The sequence below is a fragment of the Perna viridis genome, chromosome 12 (assembly GCF_037379345.1).
Source record: "Perna viridis isolate PV_CMFRI_1.1 ecotype Kerala chromosome 12, ASM3737934v1, whole genome shotgun sequence".
NCBI lineage: Eukaryota > Metazoa > Mollusca > Bivalvia > Mytilida > Mytilidae > Perna > Perna viridis.
In genome coordinates, this window is record NC_142456.1 from 10,258,410 (window position 1) to 10,277,392 (window position 18,983).

At 33.4% G+C, this 18,983-nt stretch overlaps 2 protein-coding genes across 2 annotated transcripts; one reads left to right on the forward strand and one right to left on the reverse strand.

The window, feature by feature from the left end:
• Positions 1-163: 163 nt before the first annotated feature.
• Positions 164-13,669, forward strand: LOC148601149 (WAP four-disulfide core domain protein 1-like). The gene is made up of 7 exons (XM_088556378.1): positions 164-436; positions 8,636-8,846; positions 9,406-9,447; positions 10,410-10,451; positions 11,911-12,048; positions 12,873-12,975; positions 13,276-13,669. The coding sequence occupies exons 1-7, from the start codon at positions 299-301 to the stop codon at positions 13,313-13,315; spliced, it is 714 nt and encodes a 237-aa protein (XP_088412504.1). The 5' UTR covers positions 164-298; the 3' UTR covers positions 13,316-13,669.
• A 1,684-nt stretch (positions 13,670-15,353) lies between these two features.
• On the reverse strand, positions 15,354-18,753 carry LOC148601150 (uncharacterized). Its single transcript, XM_088555766.1, has 3 exons — positions 18,549-18,753; positions 17,563-17,724; positions 15,354-17,047 (listed from the first exon to the last, which is right to left on the reverse strand). Exons 1-3 carry the CDS (start codon positions 18,613-18,615, stop codon positions 16,779-16,781), a joined length of 498 nt encoding a protein of 165 aa, XP_088411892.1. The 5' UTR covers positions 18,616-18,753; the 3' UTR covers positions 15,354-16,778.
• Positions 18,754-18,983: the final 230 nt, after the last annotated feature.

An 18,983-nucleotide genomic window follows, 5' to 3' on the forward strand; every position in this document is an offset into this window, starting at 1 on the left:
TCATTACATTCTTATATCACCCACGTGCATATGCACGTCCGGAACGTGGAGGTAATCGATGAAACTTGTTAACGGGTTTGTTTATTGACACAAATAAATCAAACGTATAAATCTATAGTTAAAGATGATTACCTACATAGCTAAGCCTACAAATATATAAGCAATGACCCATCTATCAATGTATTTAAAGCTGAAACTTCTTAGGTATAAGTTGATGCTATTTTCAACAAGTTTAGCTGTCTGTCGAAGTGCGAGTGTGCTATAAATTAATTTGATGGAAACCAGCTAGAAATGAAAAATGGAGTGGAATTTTGTTGTCCTCATTGTTTATTCATTTATTTTGGTGCACATTAGTTCGACCTCGAGAAAATTTATCGACATCGATATCGATAGTGGCTACGACGACGGAAAAGAGCGATGGCTTTCAGACGAAGAGGTAAGGAAAGGCGTAACTATGCATGTACATGCACAGCATTATGCTAGCGCAAATACACGTTTAAGTTTGAATGTTTTCACATTTTCCAAATTTGACGATGAACCTGCTTTTACTTTCATTCCTAATTTCGTGCTTCATTGAATTCTTAATAGACTTTTTGTAACAGTTATAATCGGTGAACAAAAACAAACGAAGCAAGTAATAAAAAAAAATATCAAATGACCGAAACCTTGCACTGCTAATTAATAGAACATGGTAACTTGAAATTAGAGCCTGTTTTAAATTTCAAATACGATTAAGAAAAGACATACATACATTGTAAGTACAGTCAACCAAACAAATGCACTAATACATAACAAATGTACATTGTGATAATGCGCAATAAACAATTGTACAGCATACATCAGTCTTGTGTACAGTCATATTCATTCATACTTGTAAAAAGTAATCAAGGGAACCAAGATCCTAGCGGAAATCAAAAGAATGTAATCCTGGGACAAAAGTCAGACATGGAAAAAAGATACATACACAACAAAGAACATAAAAAAACCAAAATAATACATACAAAGTAATAAAAGTAAATGAGCAACTCGGACTCCACTAAAAACTATGAGAATGGACTAGGTGCACCGGTGCGGTAAGCTTGCTCTGCTTTTCTAGAAACACCTGCCGAGCTGCTCATAGAAAATCATGCCTGGGGTAGACGAAAGAGGGGAGGAAAACTATGAAAGAGTAATCAAGGGAACCAAGATTCTAGCGGAAATCAAAACAATGTAATCCAGGGACAAAGGACAAACATGAAAAACTGACATGTATTATTTTAGTTACTTTATGTTCTTTGTTGTGTTTGTCCGTTTTCCATGTCTGGTCTTTGTCCTTGGATTACATTATTTTAATTTCCGCTAGAATCTTGATTCAAAACAGACAAACACAACTAAGAACATACAGTAACTAGAATCTTGACTCCCTTGATTACTTTTTGACAACCAATCTTACCGATTTCAACTTGTAGCAATTTTATGCTCCCCGATTGTGATGAAGTATAATACATGTACCTGAAATTATCGCACCATGGAAGCGCGCCATCTTTGTAAAAACCTACAAATTCTGCAATTGCCTGCAAAATCAAGTCAGGACCATTGCGGTGGTTTCCAACTTTCTAGTTTTTCTCTGAATTCTATTTGTTGCGCAGACTTTTTTTGGACTATTCCTTTTGATTTCACCTAGATTGTGGGAGTGAATTCTGCAAGCTTGTCAATGAAAGTGTTTACAATTAAGTCATGAATAAGTGTACGCTCAAGTTTGATAACATGTACCTGAATGATACGTTCATTACAAAGAAAAAAGCGTCTTACATCTGTACATGCATGCGGCGGTACAAAATTAATACTCTTTCCGAACGAAGTGTGAAATCATCTGTTCTAATATGACGTCTTCATGTCGTCAAACAGTGTATGTCGGTACAACCCCACCTTTAGCACCTGCGCACTGTCTCTTTTCTTTCGCTGTCGCCTCGAGACAAAACACTCATTTACGTGATGATTTAACAGCTGAGAGGTTATATCTAATTGAAATTAATTATATAAAATACACACATTTAACACATACGATGGCATAAATATACAAGTTTAATCCAACTTCCATACGGGGGAGATTAAACGGAACAACCGTTATTTTGGCTACGCCTAGGGAAATTTTTGTCACAAAAATCCCGTATTTGTCATATGAGAAAAGAAATAATATTTCTTAATTGACGTCACGCGCGTTGATCGTCCTCTACTCAATAGACAGTAGCAGTGCACTGACTTGACAAAAACTGAAATACGGACGAGGCTAAGAACAGCGGAAAAATTCAAGGCTGTGCCGAGCATTTCACCGGTTCGAGCCGAATTCGAATATTAAAGTTTTTGTTAAGTCGTTTAACTGTTATTGTCCTATACTGCAACAAAATTTTATACGAAAATAGCATTTTAAGTAAGAAAAACAACGTATGACGTACTGTTAACTTCAAAGCATTGTAACAATTGATATTAGTGACCGAATATCACCTTTGAATTTACGGTCAATATATTTTGACTGCTCATATAGAACGGTTGTAGTATAAGTACAATTTATAATTAATCGGCGCATTTGGATAAAGTCATGTCCAATACTTGATTACTTGGTATTTTTGTGATTAAGCATCACTTTTGTATTCAATAATTGTAACGTTAGGACAAGGGCATTTGCTGTCCAGACGGATATAATTTAAATCAATAACATACAGAAACCGGGAACAGCTAACTGGAAGTAACTAATATATAAATAAAAAAAAAAAGAAAAACATATCGAAATATAGCAGAAGTTATTTATGTTGTCGAGACAGAGACGTACGTGCATGTTCTACATTTAAGAAGGCTAAAGTGTTTGATTATAATTATGAGTTAAATTTAGACCATGAATGACGAGGATATCAAAGTTTTAAATTAATTAAATGCCTATCAAAAACCCACGTTGAATCCGAACTGATTATTTATTTTTACATAACTTAAGAAAGTGACTTTAGTATCGTTTGAGTTTATGTTTCTCTGAGATGAGGTAAAATCGAAGTTAAGATGCCAAGGAGATGCTTAACGTTTAAACAGATTAATCATACAAATGTCATTTAAAGCTTTTCCGTTAACAAAACATTTTATAATTGCTCCTCTCTGAAGATTTCTTCTACTTGCCAAGATTTGATGCAAGAAACCGTTAAAAATGAGCTTCCGAATATTGCCAGACTAAACAACATTGGCTGGTATACCGAAACCGGATGTACTAATAACTTATTTTATCACGTGTTACAGTACATGATACAGTGATATTACTAAAATATCATACATGATACAATATTTAAAGAATATATATCATACTTGTACATGTACAATATACATGAAGACGAAACATCTTTAATTTGTTATATTATCTCCACACCATAGGCGTCTCCTTTAATTCATTTTAAATGAGAATACAAGCGAATTCTAGAAGTTGATTGATAGCACTTACATGTACATGTACGTGTGACGAATTTAACAGATGTTTGTGTGGTTAGGTGGTAGCACATCGTAATAAATAAATGATTTTACATCTAATGGAATGTGATGTGTCGAAATTGTTACTTTCAAGGAATCTATTAACGCCCGGAGTTGCAATCGTTGCAATAGAACGAGGTTTATAGGTTATACTGCTCCTAGCTCCCGAAATAATTGAATTGTGCCCCTGTGAGGTGAAGTACATGTAAATGTAACTCCAATTTATTTCTTGCTCTCGCTATCTACCATGGAGATTACTTCTATCTACCGTGGAGATTACTTCTATCTACCATGGAGATTACTTCTGACCTCTCTTAAAACTTATCATAAGTCGACAGAAAGACGGTTCTTGCATTGTCCGGCTAATACGTGTAGAACAGTGTAAGGGCCTTGAAAGATTTCTTGCGAGTAAACACATTTTTACCCAGAAGGAATATATATGACAGTTCTTTTCGGAACGACAATAAATTACGATCCACTGACGATTCTAACCTATAGTGATATGTGAGCAGTCTTCGCATTTTTAGCGTTGAGCAGTTGATGTTCGGATATTTTGATTACATATATTTTTTCGTTCTTTGTAGATATAAAAAAAAATATGTTTTATATTTGTTTGACTGTCTGGAGAGAATTAGGTAAAGATGTCTACGTGTAGTTATATCTGAAGATTCTATGTCAAATTGAATTCTTACCATTCTAGCCCATATCGATTTATGACAATCATAAACCATTTTTTGTTAATTTTACGCAAGAAAATGACAATTTTTTCCAATAAAGAGGAGGGGAAGCCAAATCCTTGCACTCCCTGTTAAAAGCAGTGACCTGCACAGTTAATACAATTAAAAAAATATGAAGCTGAGAATTTCCTAAAATCCTTAATTTTTTCCCCAAATCTTTAATTCCAAGAGATTTGATTGGTCGAAACTTGAGTTGAGGAAATATTTGAAGAGTCTCAATATGAGATACTTTATGAAACCAGGTTTTGTTTTGTACGCTTCCGATTGACCAGTGATGGCTAACTATAATCATGATGATGATGATCACATCCGTCTTCCGCTACTTATTAAATGCAGATGTTCAATCTATTTAATTACGATCTTTCGTACTAATTAGTTAATATTCTATTATATCATGCTTGTAGCATATCTTATTCCAGTTTCTAATATTGGTGGTTTATTATTGTGTCTAAGAATCTTTCTTTGAAATACTACTCGTGTTGCACTCAAACTTGGCATTGCATTAGGACTTTAGTGATTAGCAATAATGAGCAGGATTTCTGATATATACTGTGTCTTTACGCTTTGATTACTGTTATTAACAAAGTCAACACAAATTCCTCGAATTTAGATTTCCTGAAACTCAGGGAATGTCGAATGAATCTTCACAAACATTGCTTGAATAACCCACATCGATCTGTCCTTTTTGCCTCGCGTCACGTGGCTTGACGTCAATTACATTTGTACAAGACTAGCCGATATATACATATACTGGAATATACAATAATTCAGTAATTTGTTCTCCTAGTAGTTAACAGTACCGTAAAAAGCCAAAGAATCAAATTAAATGGAGGAATTGATGCAGTCTACGAGGGAAATTAAACTTCAACTATACAAATTTTCATTTCTTCCAAATTTTAATACGAGGTAACTTTAACCTGTACGTGACATAACAGATTTTTTTTATAAACCGGAAGCAATACGAGATCGGCTTTTAATTAGATTGCCTAAGAACATAACCGACATAGGATCCTTTAATGTCGAAAGTTATCATAAATCGAGAAAAATAAGTCTTAGGAAGGTGCAATTTATAGTCCCAGGCCACCTCTTTGTATGATCGAACAGACAATCTGAAACAGTTCATATACAATTACTGGTTGTTTCGCTGCTGTATATACAAAGAAAAGAAACACCACTCTGCAAGAAAACAGCCAAAGATGTCCTACATCCGGGGTCTACCTTTACTGGTTCGGTGATATGTAGCTCACACTATACACAATAAGTAAAGAAAATCCCTTCTCAATATTAGATTTTGTTCCCATATATAAAAAAATACTCATTCTTTAGAGAAGACCAGCTTAAACCTCTCAGAAATTATGTAAGAAGAGCCGGCTGTAGAAAATATCGATTAAGGATGGGCGCTGGACATGTTCGTAATGCGGGGATTATTCCAAACTCTTGGTTAACAGGGATAATTAAACCATTATACAAAAACAAGGGAGACCCAAGCAATATAGATAATTACCGTGCAATTTGTCTTACGTCAAATCTGGGAAAAGTGTTTACCTCTATTCTTAATTCGAGACTTAATAAATTGTCAGATGAGATTGGGATTATTATTGATGCCCAGGGTGTATTTCGAAAGGGTTATTCTGTTCAGGATAGTATGTTCGTCATGCATGCTTTAATTTCATTATATTTGAATTCGGGTAAAAAATTATTTTGTGCCTTCGTAGATTTTAGAAAGGCATTTGACACTGTGTGGAGGGTGGGACTTTGGCGAAAAATTGAAAAAAATAATATTGGAGGGAAAATGTTTAATGTCATATTGAATATGTACACTGATGTTAAGTCTTGTGTTAAGAGTGGGGAATTAATAACTGAATTCTTTCCTTGTGAAATTGGTGTAAGGCAGGGAGAAAAGTTATCTCCCTTTCTCTTTGTCTTATACCTTAATGACTTGGAAGAATATTTGTCTGAAAACTCTGTGGATGGTTTAAAAATGTTGAGTGAAAAGGTTATGGACAACCTTAATATGTATATAAAGTTGTTTATTCTTTTGTACGCCGACGATACTGTTATTTTTGCGGAGTCGGCACCAGAGTTACAAAAGGCACTTTCTGTCTTTGAAAAATATTGTACTGATTGGAAATTGAGTGTAAATGTAGCAAAAACAAAGGTTGTTATCTTCTCTAAAAGGAAATCACAACAACATGTTTTTTTTTAAATTATTTAATCAAAATATAGAAATAAAAGACTCCTATGTTTACTTGGGTCTTTTACTTAATTACAATGGAAATTTTGTCCATCTACACCAAACTTTATGGTTTATGGGGAACTTGGGAGATTTCCACTTAAACTGCAGATCAAACTGAAAATGGTTGGATTTTGGCATAAATTAGCTTCTAGTGAAAATAAACTGTCTGGCAAATTATACAAATTATTATTCTACATGTGTGAACATGGTGAATATGATTTTAAGTGGATTAACTATTTAAAATCTATATTTGATAACTGTGGACTCAGTGAAATATGGAATATCCTAGAGAATGTTGATGGTAATCTTATGAAAATTAACGTTAAGCAGCGTCTTGACCAGTTTATTCAAAAATGGTTTACTGATATGAACAACTCGTCTAGAGGTGAATATTATTATAATTTTAAACATGAATTTCAATTGGAGCCTTATCTTTTAAAATTAAAGTTGAATTACCGGATAAATTTTTGTAGATTAAGGGTATGTAATATAAAGTTTCCCCTCGAAACGGGGAGGTGGAGGAATATCCCAAGGGAAGATAGAAAATGTAGAATTTGTGGAACTGGTCTTGGGGACGAATATCATTATTTTTGTGAGTGTAATAATAATGTAGTTTTAGACTTAAGAAGAAAGTTTATACCATCATATTATACGAGGTATCCAAGTAGAGAAAAAATGTATGGCATGATAAAATTTTGCAATATAAAGGTATTCATAAATGTGTCGATATTCATGCAAAAACTGCAAAAGATGTTTAATTAGATATGCTATTTGTATGCAATAATATTGTGAAAATATTGTCTTGATAACTTTATGTGTGATAATTTGTGTTTATATGTATGTACTTTATATTTATATATACATTTACATACTCCTGTTACGCAGTATTCTGCGGCTGAGTTTTTTTTTTTTTCTAATAAACAATAAACAATAAATACATTTTGACGATTAATTTATGAAGGCTTCTAATATTGCTACGAATAAAAAAATATATATTATTAGTAGGTTTTATTGATTAAGCTTCAGTGAATATGGTTCTCGGTGGTAATAATTATTGTTGATTCTACCCCACTAGTACATTCATCTCTCTAATAGCAATGTTGTTCAAATAACCTTTAAATAAATATAAATAACTACAAAAATCAGAAATCTAAGAGAATTCAGAACGTTTGGAGTCGGTTTCACTGTACTGTATATGAAGTCATCGTGACATAGGAAATAAACCCAGGTACTTCATTACCTACCACATAAATATAGTTTGAAGATCAAGAGAAAAGAATAAAGCGGGGATACAAATGATTAACATCAACTTATCTCTAAATTCCAAGCATTAATGCTTCATAAATGAACTCTGCCCCAGACAACTATATAAACATTAAAAGCATGATATGAATTCTTTTAATAATAAAGGACGATCGATGTTATGGCTAGGTTGTTTCGATCCTACCCCCGCATCTCAATGGTTGTTTAAGCAACGTGATGAAAGATATTAGAAACCGTCTAAGTGATGAAAGATTAATTATCTGCAATGTTCAAAATTATTTTCTGGTTTTTTCTTTGTTGATCTCATTAATTTTGATGAATGATTTCCACATATTGCAAACAAACATTTTGCAGGATGAAATTTAAATAACATAAAAAGATTGGTATTTGTAATTAGACTAAATGCTAGCTTTGATATAAGACTACGTTATAATGTTAATGGCTTCAAAATATTTGCGTTTCATTCAAACTAACTTAATATGATAGTTACAATCTGTCTGAATTAAACACTGACTTCCTATGAAAACGGTCGTAAATAGAATTCGAAATGCAGAATCCAGATATTCCCGTCTCAATTCCGACAAAAAATATTTAGTGATGAGACTTGTGTTTATTTATTAGATTCATCATTAAATTTAGTCAAATGATTGTAGAGCTGTAAATAGAAAAGTATATATTTGATTTTATTTGAGAAAAAAATGAGTTGAGGCGACGTACCCCCTTATCTGAGATCATAGTTTTCGTGTTTATATAATAGCTGGGCTGCATATTTGATCGTGGGAGCAAGCCCCAGTGATGATGGTCAATACATTTATGTATTTTCGAGAATTATTTTTTGATTACATGTGTATAGATAAAGTAAACTTTGTGAGTTTTTTTTAACGTAAAAATTGCATTCGTTATTCCCTTTTAGAATTATGACACTGTGGATTACTTTTCTGATTCGATACCAGCTACAAATCTTCAACAAACAGAAAAATGCCCACCAGTACCGGAAGTGATTTCGTCGTCTGCTTGCATGGCGACACCATGTTTATCAGACGAGGCTTGTGGGAATGCAGAAAGTCATTGTTGTGATAATGGTTGTGTATTCACGTGTTTTGGTTATTCGGTCGGGCCAACCTGTGAGTGCTCAAAATATGTTTTAAGTATCTTAAGTGTAAGTCTCAGTGAAAATCAGGCAGTGAGTGAAAAATGGTATTAAAAAAAAACACCATTTTGAAAATTTAATTTGACTATATTGTCAGATCTGTGGGGTTTTGACATGCATGTTTCTGATTTTTTTTCCCATTTGGCCCGATTCTTACAAAAAAACTTACACGTAATTATATATACCTTATAAACCAATGTGTCCGTTAGCTCTATGCATGTTTTACCCAAGTACATTAATACCCGAAAAAAAAGATTACGACGTAATCCGAGTAGTACATTCTTTGAACACATTTATCAAGTTGTAATTGCTACATTTTAACATTTATATCGATTCAAAACGAACACCAAAAAAATGTTATCTTGGTGATGTTGAATCAATTTCCAAAATTGCTTTTTTAGTTTCTTGGTTTCTTTTAAGTTTGTTTGTTTATAAACATGTATTACGTGGTAAGAAAGATTTACATGAGAATAATATAAATTTTTCACCTGACTACTTGCTGATCAATATGTTTTATATACTTGTCCTTGTAGATATAGATTGGGTTCGCGAGCCAAAGAAAAAGCGTCATAATGGTAAGTTCCAAATGTGATTTAGAACAAGTATGATTTTTCTTAGTTTTGCTGTCCTTCGATGTTAATGTCCAGGAGCTAACAATTCATTTAATGACACCATGAAAAGTACTTAAATTACTTCGGCGAGACAAAGGAAGCATTAAAGGTGGAAAATGAAGATCAGAAAAGAAATAACGAAGGCACAAAAGGTCCCGGATGAAAAACATGAACCAAAATCAAAATCAAAAGCATGAGGTTTGAAATATTTCAGTAGTTGTCTTATATTTTTGAATACCAAGCCTTTTCAAACCAACCATCACTATAGAATTAAACATTCTCTGCATGACATCCGTGTTATTGTAAAAATATACATCCTTTCCCAATACCTTTATTCAGCCCTGAAAAAACACAGAGGTGCATTAATTCCGACGTAAAAGGTATTGAGTTTGCTTTGACATCACGTGACACCCATGATGCTTAACTGTGGTAACGTAATCGCTGGATATTACGACATCCCATTTCATTGGTCATAAGGCTCCAGTGTCGGGATATTTTGAACCTTTAACAGTTTTTGACTTTCATATGTGTTGGTTTATTTGTTGAACCAATTAAATTATCAATTGAAATACGAAACATAGCATATTGATCACTCGTACACAATTCACCATATAAAATGTAAATCGGATTTGTTATAATTATATTTTAATAATATACATCAAAAGCAAGAAAATGCGTCGCCCATTTATTTTTAAACAGTACTTGTTTTCTGGTTTACTGTACTAATTTACATAAAGAGCTGGGGTTTATTATAGAGCAGGAAAGAAAAGTCAAAACCTTGAAGTATCATATTGAATATTCTTCTGCGAATGTGAACGGAATACACTTGGTACTGTTCTCATATTCATTACATTGATAGATAAATTTTGAAACAACAAACAACACCATTCGTGAAGCACGTTAAGTACTCATTTTATGTTTTTCAGGTATATCATGGCTTTTAAAAGAACCAAATTTTGCAGTAGAATGTAAGTACAGAACAAAATACATGTAGTTATAAGCTCCCAGGTAACTGTCTTTGATTATTTGGACAGTCCGTAGATTCTGTTGTTGGTTGGCGCGTTAGCCGAACCCCTCCAACATGTCTTCTGACTGTCTAAATAATTATAGACGGTTACGGAAGCTTATAACATATTTGTACGATTTTGCTGATCGATTGTGGGGAAATAAATTAATCTTTGCATCAAACTATATTTCTTTGAAATATTTTTGGAAATTTTTCAGTGGTTACTAGGTAAAATCTATTTTATTCTTGGCGTCCAGGTCAAATGCACACACTAGTCGGTGGCGTGATCGAACTGTCTAGGTCAAATTGTTTAAGTACTTCTCCGTTTAAGAATCGGGCAAAATGTATATAAGGTGTGGCACATGAAGAAAAAAAAACGCAGAGATTTTATTGCATTAACCAATTAAATATACCTTATACCACCAGAAATAACCATCTAAGTGTTTGCAAAATTTGCCTTTTTGAGATATTGATAGGTCAAATTTAGTTAAAATGGAGTATGGAAGAATGGCGGGAAAATGTTCCTGCACTTTTTCCCTTATATAAGCAGTCAAAAAATATCTATGTTATAGATGCTTCAGGATAAATTTAAATAGCTTTTCAGTTGTTTTCTAGATGTATTGAGTACATTTGAGGCAAAAATGACAAATTGAGAATTATGATGTGCCACCCATTGCCTGATTCTTACACAGAATGGTATTTAAAAGTGCACACTTAGCGTGCGCCGTTTCATATATAGAACTATATTAGTTTCAACGTCAATCTGTAACTATTGTTATCATTGGTGGATGGATTTTCCTTATATGGTCATTTGCATCTCGTTCATTCTAATATTATCATCAATGTTAGATGGATTTTTCTTCATTTGTATATTGCTGCTTCGGTTATTTGGACAAATGGTTTTATCCAATCACGAGTGGTCAACACAACGCAAAATCGTACAATAATTATTGAAAAGCAATCATTGTATAAATATCCATCCATATTTTCGTGTAAAACTACATACATTTACAAGCAGCTACGTATAATATTTGTCATACTTGTGTTTATTGAATTCAAATATTATACAAGTAATGCTGATTGCTAGGGACAGAGTCGTCTTTTGAATTAGTGTAAAGTGAAAGAAGAATGCCAAAAGAAAGTCTAAACGAAAAAGTGTAGGACGCAAAATTTGACCTTAGACCCTTTCTGTTTCTTTAAACTTTTCACCTATCCGTAGCACCTGATCATGAGTTGACCAATGACCTAGTGCCGTTAATGTTCGTTTAACTATGTGTACATAATTGACTTAAATATTTGTTCTTTTGCATTGTACGATATGTTATCTTTTGGTTTTCCTGATGCTATTTTTTTCACTTTGACCGAATAAGCTTCTGCATACCCAATCTGCATATTATAGAAACTATATTTGTTCACTACAGTAGAACCATGTAGTACAACCAAACACAAAGATGAAGATCCATTGTTATGCCCAACTGGGTATATTTGTCACGTGGAAAAACCCGGAAATTCGAAAAAAGACCTACCAAATTTAGGTCACTGCGTTCCAGAAAAAGATGGTGAGTCAGCGTATTTATTGTGACGATTGTGAATAAATATGATTTTAGGCTTTGCCAGTGGAGACGGGGATTTTTATACTCAAACAACAATTGACTTCATTAAAATTTGGTGAAGCACCTTGTGAAAAAGGGGAACTTTGAACCCAAACATCGTGTGCTTAAAATAGGAAAAAGTAAACGTTCATGCGCTTTGACTTGGCTCACATCTTGGTCAGGAAAATGAAAAAAAATAACTGGAAAAAGTCAGTTTATAGCTCCGTCATTGTTTTAATGGGATGATTTTTTTTTAAAGCTTCACTATTGTCGCATGTGAGAAAGTCATGGTACTGTTCTAACTATAACAAAAGTTGTGAGTGCGATAATCACCTAATTCCTAACTGTTCACGTCATTTCCGATATGCGTCACTTCTGACAGCATGATTTTGATCATTTACGTTTCTATCGGACGCCCATATGAATGTCTGGATAGTAGATTGTTAATGAAAGATTGATCGATTGATATCAACTGAATGTAAAAAAAAAAATACATTGAATGTAACGTGTAATGATACAAAATGAAAACCAAAATCGTATTCATTTAGTCTTTACCCATTATTAACATCTAATTCCGAATCTATTAACCACCTACATGCAGATGATATCTTGTTCGATCTTTCAAAGGTTCAACGAGTTAAAACATTTCTTATCACTGGACCAAATCTTTAATGTGCTTGTGGAGTGTATTAAAGCTTTAAGAAGTACGTACATGTACACGAAAAAGGGTGAAGTTTGTAATTTTGTTTTGTTTTGATTTTTAATGATGATTAATTTATTTAACTTTGTAGTTTTATTACCGGGCAATAATAACAGTAACTTCGAAAACGACTGTTTCTTAGATAAATACGTTCTGGTAGATGGAGCAAGCATTAAACTCAGGAAAAAAACATGGTGAGTATTCCCAAGAGTTATTTCCCTTTGGTGGATTTATTTTCTATTGAAAGCAAGTAATGTGTCTAAGAGACAAAAACTTTACCAAACTCTGATAGAAATCAGTTTATTGTTTTTTAATGAGCGATGAGAAATTTCTCACAGCTGGAGTGTGCCTTCGATCGACCTTTGAAACGACAAATATTTCTTCTACCTGTAATTAGTATAATTGAGTATTCGTGTAAACTCATTTTGTTCGTTACCTCGAACAACAAACAGCATAAATAAAAGAAACATAATTAATTTTTATTTTTTTTAAAGTTTTTGCAAGCAGGGGTTTTTGACATGCTTGAGAGACTAATTTTCAAGAGGGATACATTCCGATGCATCTACCTCCAGTCACCATGACGTTAATTTCGGAAACAGGCCTGGTCCGAACAAACATTGGTGCTAATATTATATATGTTGCATGTACATTGTAATATATATTGTACATGTACATGTATGTGAAGGAGCGAAACGAAAGGAAACTGACTATAAAATAACATTGATGCGGTTGACTTTTTGCTATTTACGTAGTTAAAAGAGTAAAATTTTACAATTTTCATGAAACTGCAAAAGTTAATTCACACAATGCATGATGTCTCGTGTATTGTGAGTAGTGATACATGTAATGTATTTGTTATTAAGTGCATGAATAAAGATGTACAGTGACTTTGATGTTTATACTTGACCAAGAAACATGTAGCCTAAAAAGTACATGTAAAATAACGCTGTTACACAGTGTATGAAAAAAATCATGTTTGTTTTTGTTGTATCACATTCCAACACAACCCGGAAACCGATGACATCCATATTTACCCATTCGAGGAAGTGTACGAGTCGAGATGTTGTTGAAAACATATCAGACTGTTTACCATATATGTATTACACTTGACTGTATGTTTCAAAAGCTAAACATAGTTTATCGTTAATCAGACTGATCATGTACAAGTAGTTATTAGCTTGAATCAGAATGTACAGTTGCAGCTGATTAACTGTCATGCATCCTTTACGATTAATTCCATGGCAGGTGAAATCAGTTAATCAGCAACACCATCAATATTATCGAAAAACAAATACTCTACCGAGAAAGTACGTTTGTATATTTGTCATCTTTATGAGTATTGCTCCGTAAGCCGAGTACTTCTTCACATTTTTAGGGAGACCTTGTAATCGCTTAACCTGAGACTTACGTTACAACAGCAAATAGAGAATAATGAAAATGTGTTTAATGATTAACAAGACACTCTATTTGATACATGTGAATAAAAATAAAGTGAGGGCATTCGGTTACCTGATCCAGAAGTGTCAGACATATTCCTGTATTATACACACGGTAAGGACAGGCTTACGGTGTACATTATATACACGACTTTGAAGCCTCTTCCGAATGTCCTGTACAAAGGGTATACTTGCTTTTCTAGGCTTTTACTCTGTCACTCTCAGTATTCAAGGTTACCTCTTAATGTTAATTAGTACAGAAAAAATGAACAGCTTTGACATGTACACTGTATAATGAGGTGGTAATGCCATGTATTTTTTTTAGATAAGCTTCAACACGTCCTTTCCCTAGGTGAAAAAATGGGGGGGGGCGAGGGGTAAATTATGAGACTGAAAATTATGAGTTTAGAGAAGGATAACAGGATTGGGGTAGATATTTTTATAACTAAATGTGTGTAAATGATGCTCTATTCACCATTCACATGATAATACATGTAGTTCAAACATTTTAAAAATGCATTAAACAGTACTGTATCTATTATGTTAAGTATGTAAAGAACATCCAGGTTATGGTTATAGTCCATGGGATTGGAGGGTCCACCGTGCACCCCCAATCATCAACTTCATTGTGATTTGAGGTACCTTTATACCTCCCATCACCGATTCAGTTTGTCGCTAAGAAATATTCTCTGATTCTTTATCAGTATAAGCCTTTATTTGTACTCCACTGGTTCAAAAAGCCACGATTTTTGTGACTGAATTGTTCGAGCGTCTGAGACTTGCTGGTAAAGCATGCATGCGTAAACACACTAAACAAATTCAGGTATCATCATGTAGCCCAACGTCTCAGCTTTACAACGGTATCAAAGAGGTTGCGGTAACACTAATGGTTTGGGGATAAAATGGAAAAAAAATGTACACCTGCCCCACCGAAAATTCGCTTAAATTGACATATTTTTCTATATCAAAACCCCTAGAGTATGAATGTTTCAGTAAAGAATTGCTTATTTGATATTTTCTGTTTAGTATATTCACAATTAATACTTCTTGGGTTCTTTTGATTAATTTGGCGATTTTGGTAGTCAGAATTTACAGAAGTCACATAAATTCGAAATTCGACTCTACAAGTCGGTGGGGTAAGTGTACATTTTTTTTTCATTTCCCCCAAAACCCTAAGCGTTACCGCTGTTTTTTAGTACCATTATAATGCTGGGATATTGGGTTACATGATGATACATATATAGGCCAGTTTACTTCCTTTTGTAGAAAGAAAAAGTTCCAAGAATGAAAAAACGTAAAAAAAATTATTTGTGCGTGAAGATAAAGGTTTAAAAAGTAGTTACTGTAAGAAAATACAAAAATGCGTCAGTTTTTTGGCGACAAAAAGATTCGTAAATGGGAGGTATAACGGTACCTGAAAATCATATTTTAGTTGATGAGTAGGGGGTGCACGGAAGGTTATCTCACCCCACGTACTATTTGGATTGACCCTTCCTTAAGGTAAAAATAACGATGCATTTCCTATCATGATAACATTTCCATCGTGATAGTTTTGATAAGTATCACGATGCTTTTGACAAGCATCACCGACGATACTTAATTGTTAAAGCGTCGTGATACTCTTATTAAAAGCATGATGACATTTGCTCAACACATGACTCATATGTGGTAAACGCGATGTGGAAGTTTTTATCAACTATAAGTGATCCTGAAAAAATGATACGGGTGATATTTCTACAAGACAGTGAAATATACTCAGTTTAGTACATGACATATCGCTTGTTTACGCGAGATTGTATGTGCTCTTGTTGAACAAACTTATTGTGTAAAACCTGGCATTGATTTGATACGATAAGCCAGCAACCATTTGATTTTCGAGGAGGGTTACTAAGTGGCTTTGTATAAATTTGAACAAAAAATGTTTCTGAAACCTGCAGCAGGAAAAAATCATGGGGTAAAATACAAAAATTAGCACCAGGAGTTGTTAAAGAAGATTTTCGACATTTTTGCCCTAAATTTTAGTCGGAAATTCCCAAAGAAACACTATTGTGTTTTTGTGGTCTGTGTTGTGAAAAAAAATGCATCGTCTAAAAGCGCAACATGGTTTGTAGTGTGCTTTTTAGGTGAAATTGTGATATTTGGTTAAAAAACACATCACAGAAATAGTCAAAACACTATGAAGCTTATTACGACAGTTGTGTTATGTAGTGTGTACGTAGCCCGAACACTTGACAGTTGTTATCTGCAACAGATGTAACTGTTTAGGAAAAGGGGTTTAGCTTGAACTAGGGTCCGACATATTTTGCCTCATTATAGCTTCAACTTGCGAGCATATTTTCAATGACGAAAATGTATGGAGTGTTGGCTCAAGCCCTTTTCGAGAAAAATAATTTGTCGCCATTAATGTAAAAAATGTGTGTTCCAAATTCAGCATAAGATAAATGTATCACAACGAAGCTAAGCATTACGTGAAGTTAATGCAGATACTAAATCCAGTTAACAACAGTTATAACTGTAGGTTTTGAGCACAACACAGATTCGATATTCAACGTACAAAAAAATCATCCACGATACGAAAACCAAGTGTAAAGAGTAACAAACATAGACATCATTAACACAATAATCCGTGAATATTCAACACGCATGCTCAAACTCACTTCCTGTGGGCCATTACAGAAGTTTCCAAGACAAAGTGTCACACAAACTATGTGTTCATTATAAAACGCACATCTGGACGAATTGTTTGGTGCTATACCACGTAGTCTGTCTATCTGTGAGTAAGAAAATGAATATCCGTTGCTACAGTCTCTTATATAGCTAACCAATGAATCTGTGAAGCAAATAAAAAAAAAAATAAACAGATGGAATACATTAATCAGTTAAAAATGATGGCATTACTTGTTATTATGAATTGTAAAATGTAACATTAAATACATTTTTACATGTAAATAGTATATAAGCCAGTATTAAGATAACTATATATCAAGTAAACTTGTTATTATACATTTTTTATAAATATGATATATCATCAAGTAAACTCGTTATTACACATTTTTTATAAATATGATATATCATCAAGTAAACTCGTTATTACATTGGCTATAAATATGATATATCATCAAGTAAACACATTATTACATTGGCTATAAATATGATATATCATCAAGTAAACACATTATTACATTGGCTATAAATATGATATATCATCAGGTAAACACATTATTACATTGGCTATAAATATGATATATCATCAGGTAAACACATTATTACATTGGCTTTAAATATTAACATCTTTAATATTATTATCGTGTTGTAACGGTTTCAACATTATAAAAAAAAACTTACATCTCGTCGTTATTTTTTCTATCATGCAGTAGCTCTCATTTTCTGAACAGTTTTTTACGAATTTCCCCATTTCAAGCTTACTGCTAATGAGTTTACTGTTACCCGACTCGCATGTAGGATCGTCAGGTTTTGTCACTGCACATGCATAACAAGCAAGTCCGTCTGAAAAAAAAGGTGTTAAAGTAGATGCCGCTTTTCTTCTACAATAAGGCTTCTGGAACGGGGTTATGTTCTACAAGATTGAACTCATCACTACAAAAGTGTTATGGTCGTCATCATGAAATTGTAGATCGCTACGGTGTATCCATCTGCACCATGAAAACTGATTTGTTCAACGTGTCATAGTTTTCCTTCCTGTTTCGTATACCCCAGACTAGACTTTTTACGAACAATTCGGCGGGTGTTTCTTGAAAAGCAGAGGACACTTATCCTACCGATGCACATGGTCCATGGTCGTAGTTTTTATTGGAGTCCGAGTTGCTTATTAACTTTTGTTACTTTGTATGTATTATTTAGTTACTTTATGTTTTTTGTTGTGTTTATCTGTTTTCCGTGTCTGGTCTTTGTCCCTGGATTGCATTCTTTTGATTTCGGCTAGATTCTTGGTTCCCTTGATTACTCTTTACAAACCCGAGTTTGGAAGTCGTTTGAAATATGTAGCTCATGAGGTCAAAATCACACAGACATCAGAAATTTCAAGTGACCCACAAGGCTACTTACACATGGTTTGCAAATGTCATTCAATTCCATTAAAATGTATATTGAGCGGCGTAAAACAAATTGGCGGAAGATTGTGAATTTTGGACGAAATCGTTTTAAAATCAAATGACTGGTTTTTATTTTCTAACTAATTTCGCATGTTGTTGTGCACGGTATAGAAATTTAAAGGAATGACTACATTTACCCGTAGTTTACAGAATTATTGTAACAACGCACTTTTTTCGCCTGAAAGTAATACTTGAGTTACTACATGTAAAAATGATTACCTGCTGGTGCTATGAAGACATGCATCATTAGAAACAGCAACGCAAATCTAATTAAAAGATAATCCATAGTACATGTATAAAATAGAAGGGAACACAACAACTGGAAGGGAAGGAACGACAGCGGTCAGTTTCCACAATTATACAATTATTTAAAATAACTGTATCTCCAAATGACCATAATATATGTGGTATATCCTTTTAACTCCTAGATTATATCGGTATATTCTTTTTGATGACTTTGTTTGGACTATCATCCGCTCATAATTATAAATTTACATAATGATAATGAAACGTTTCTGTTGATAAGTACATTAAGTTACCGCCCATGTCAATATTGTTCGCGCGTTTCACACTTTCTTCTGGTTACTGGGCTATACACATTTAGTTTATAATTTTTCAATATGATATATATTTTTCATTTTCATTATAAATTAA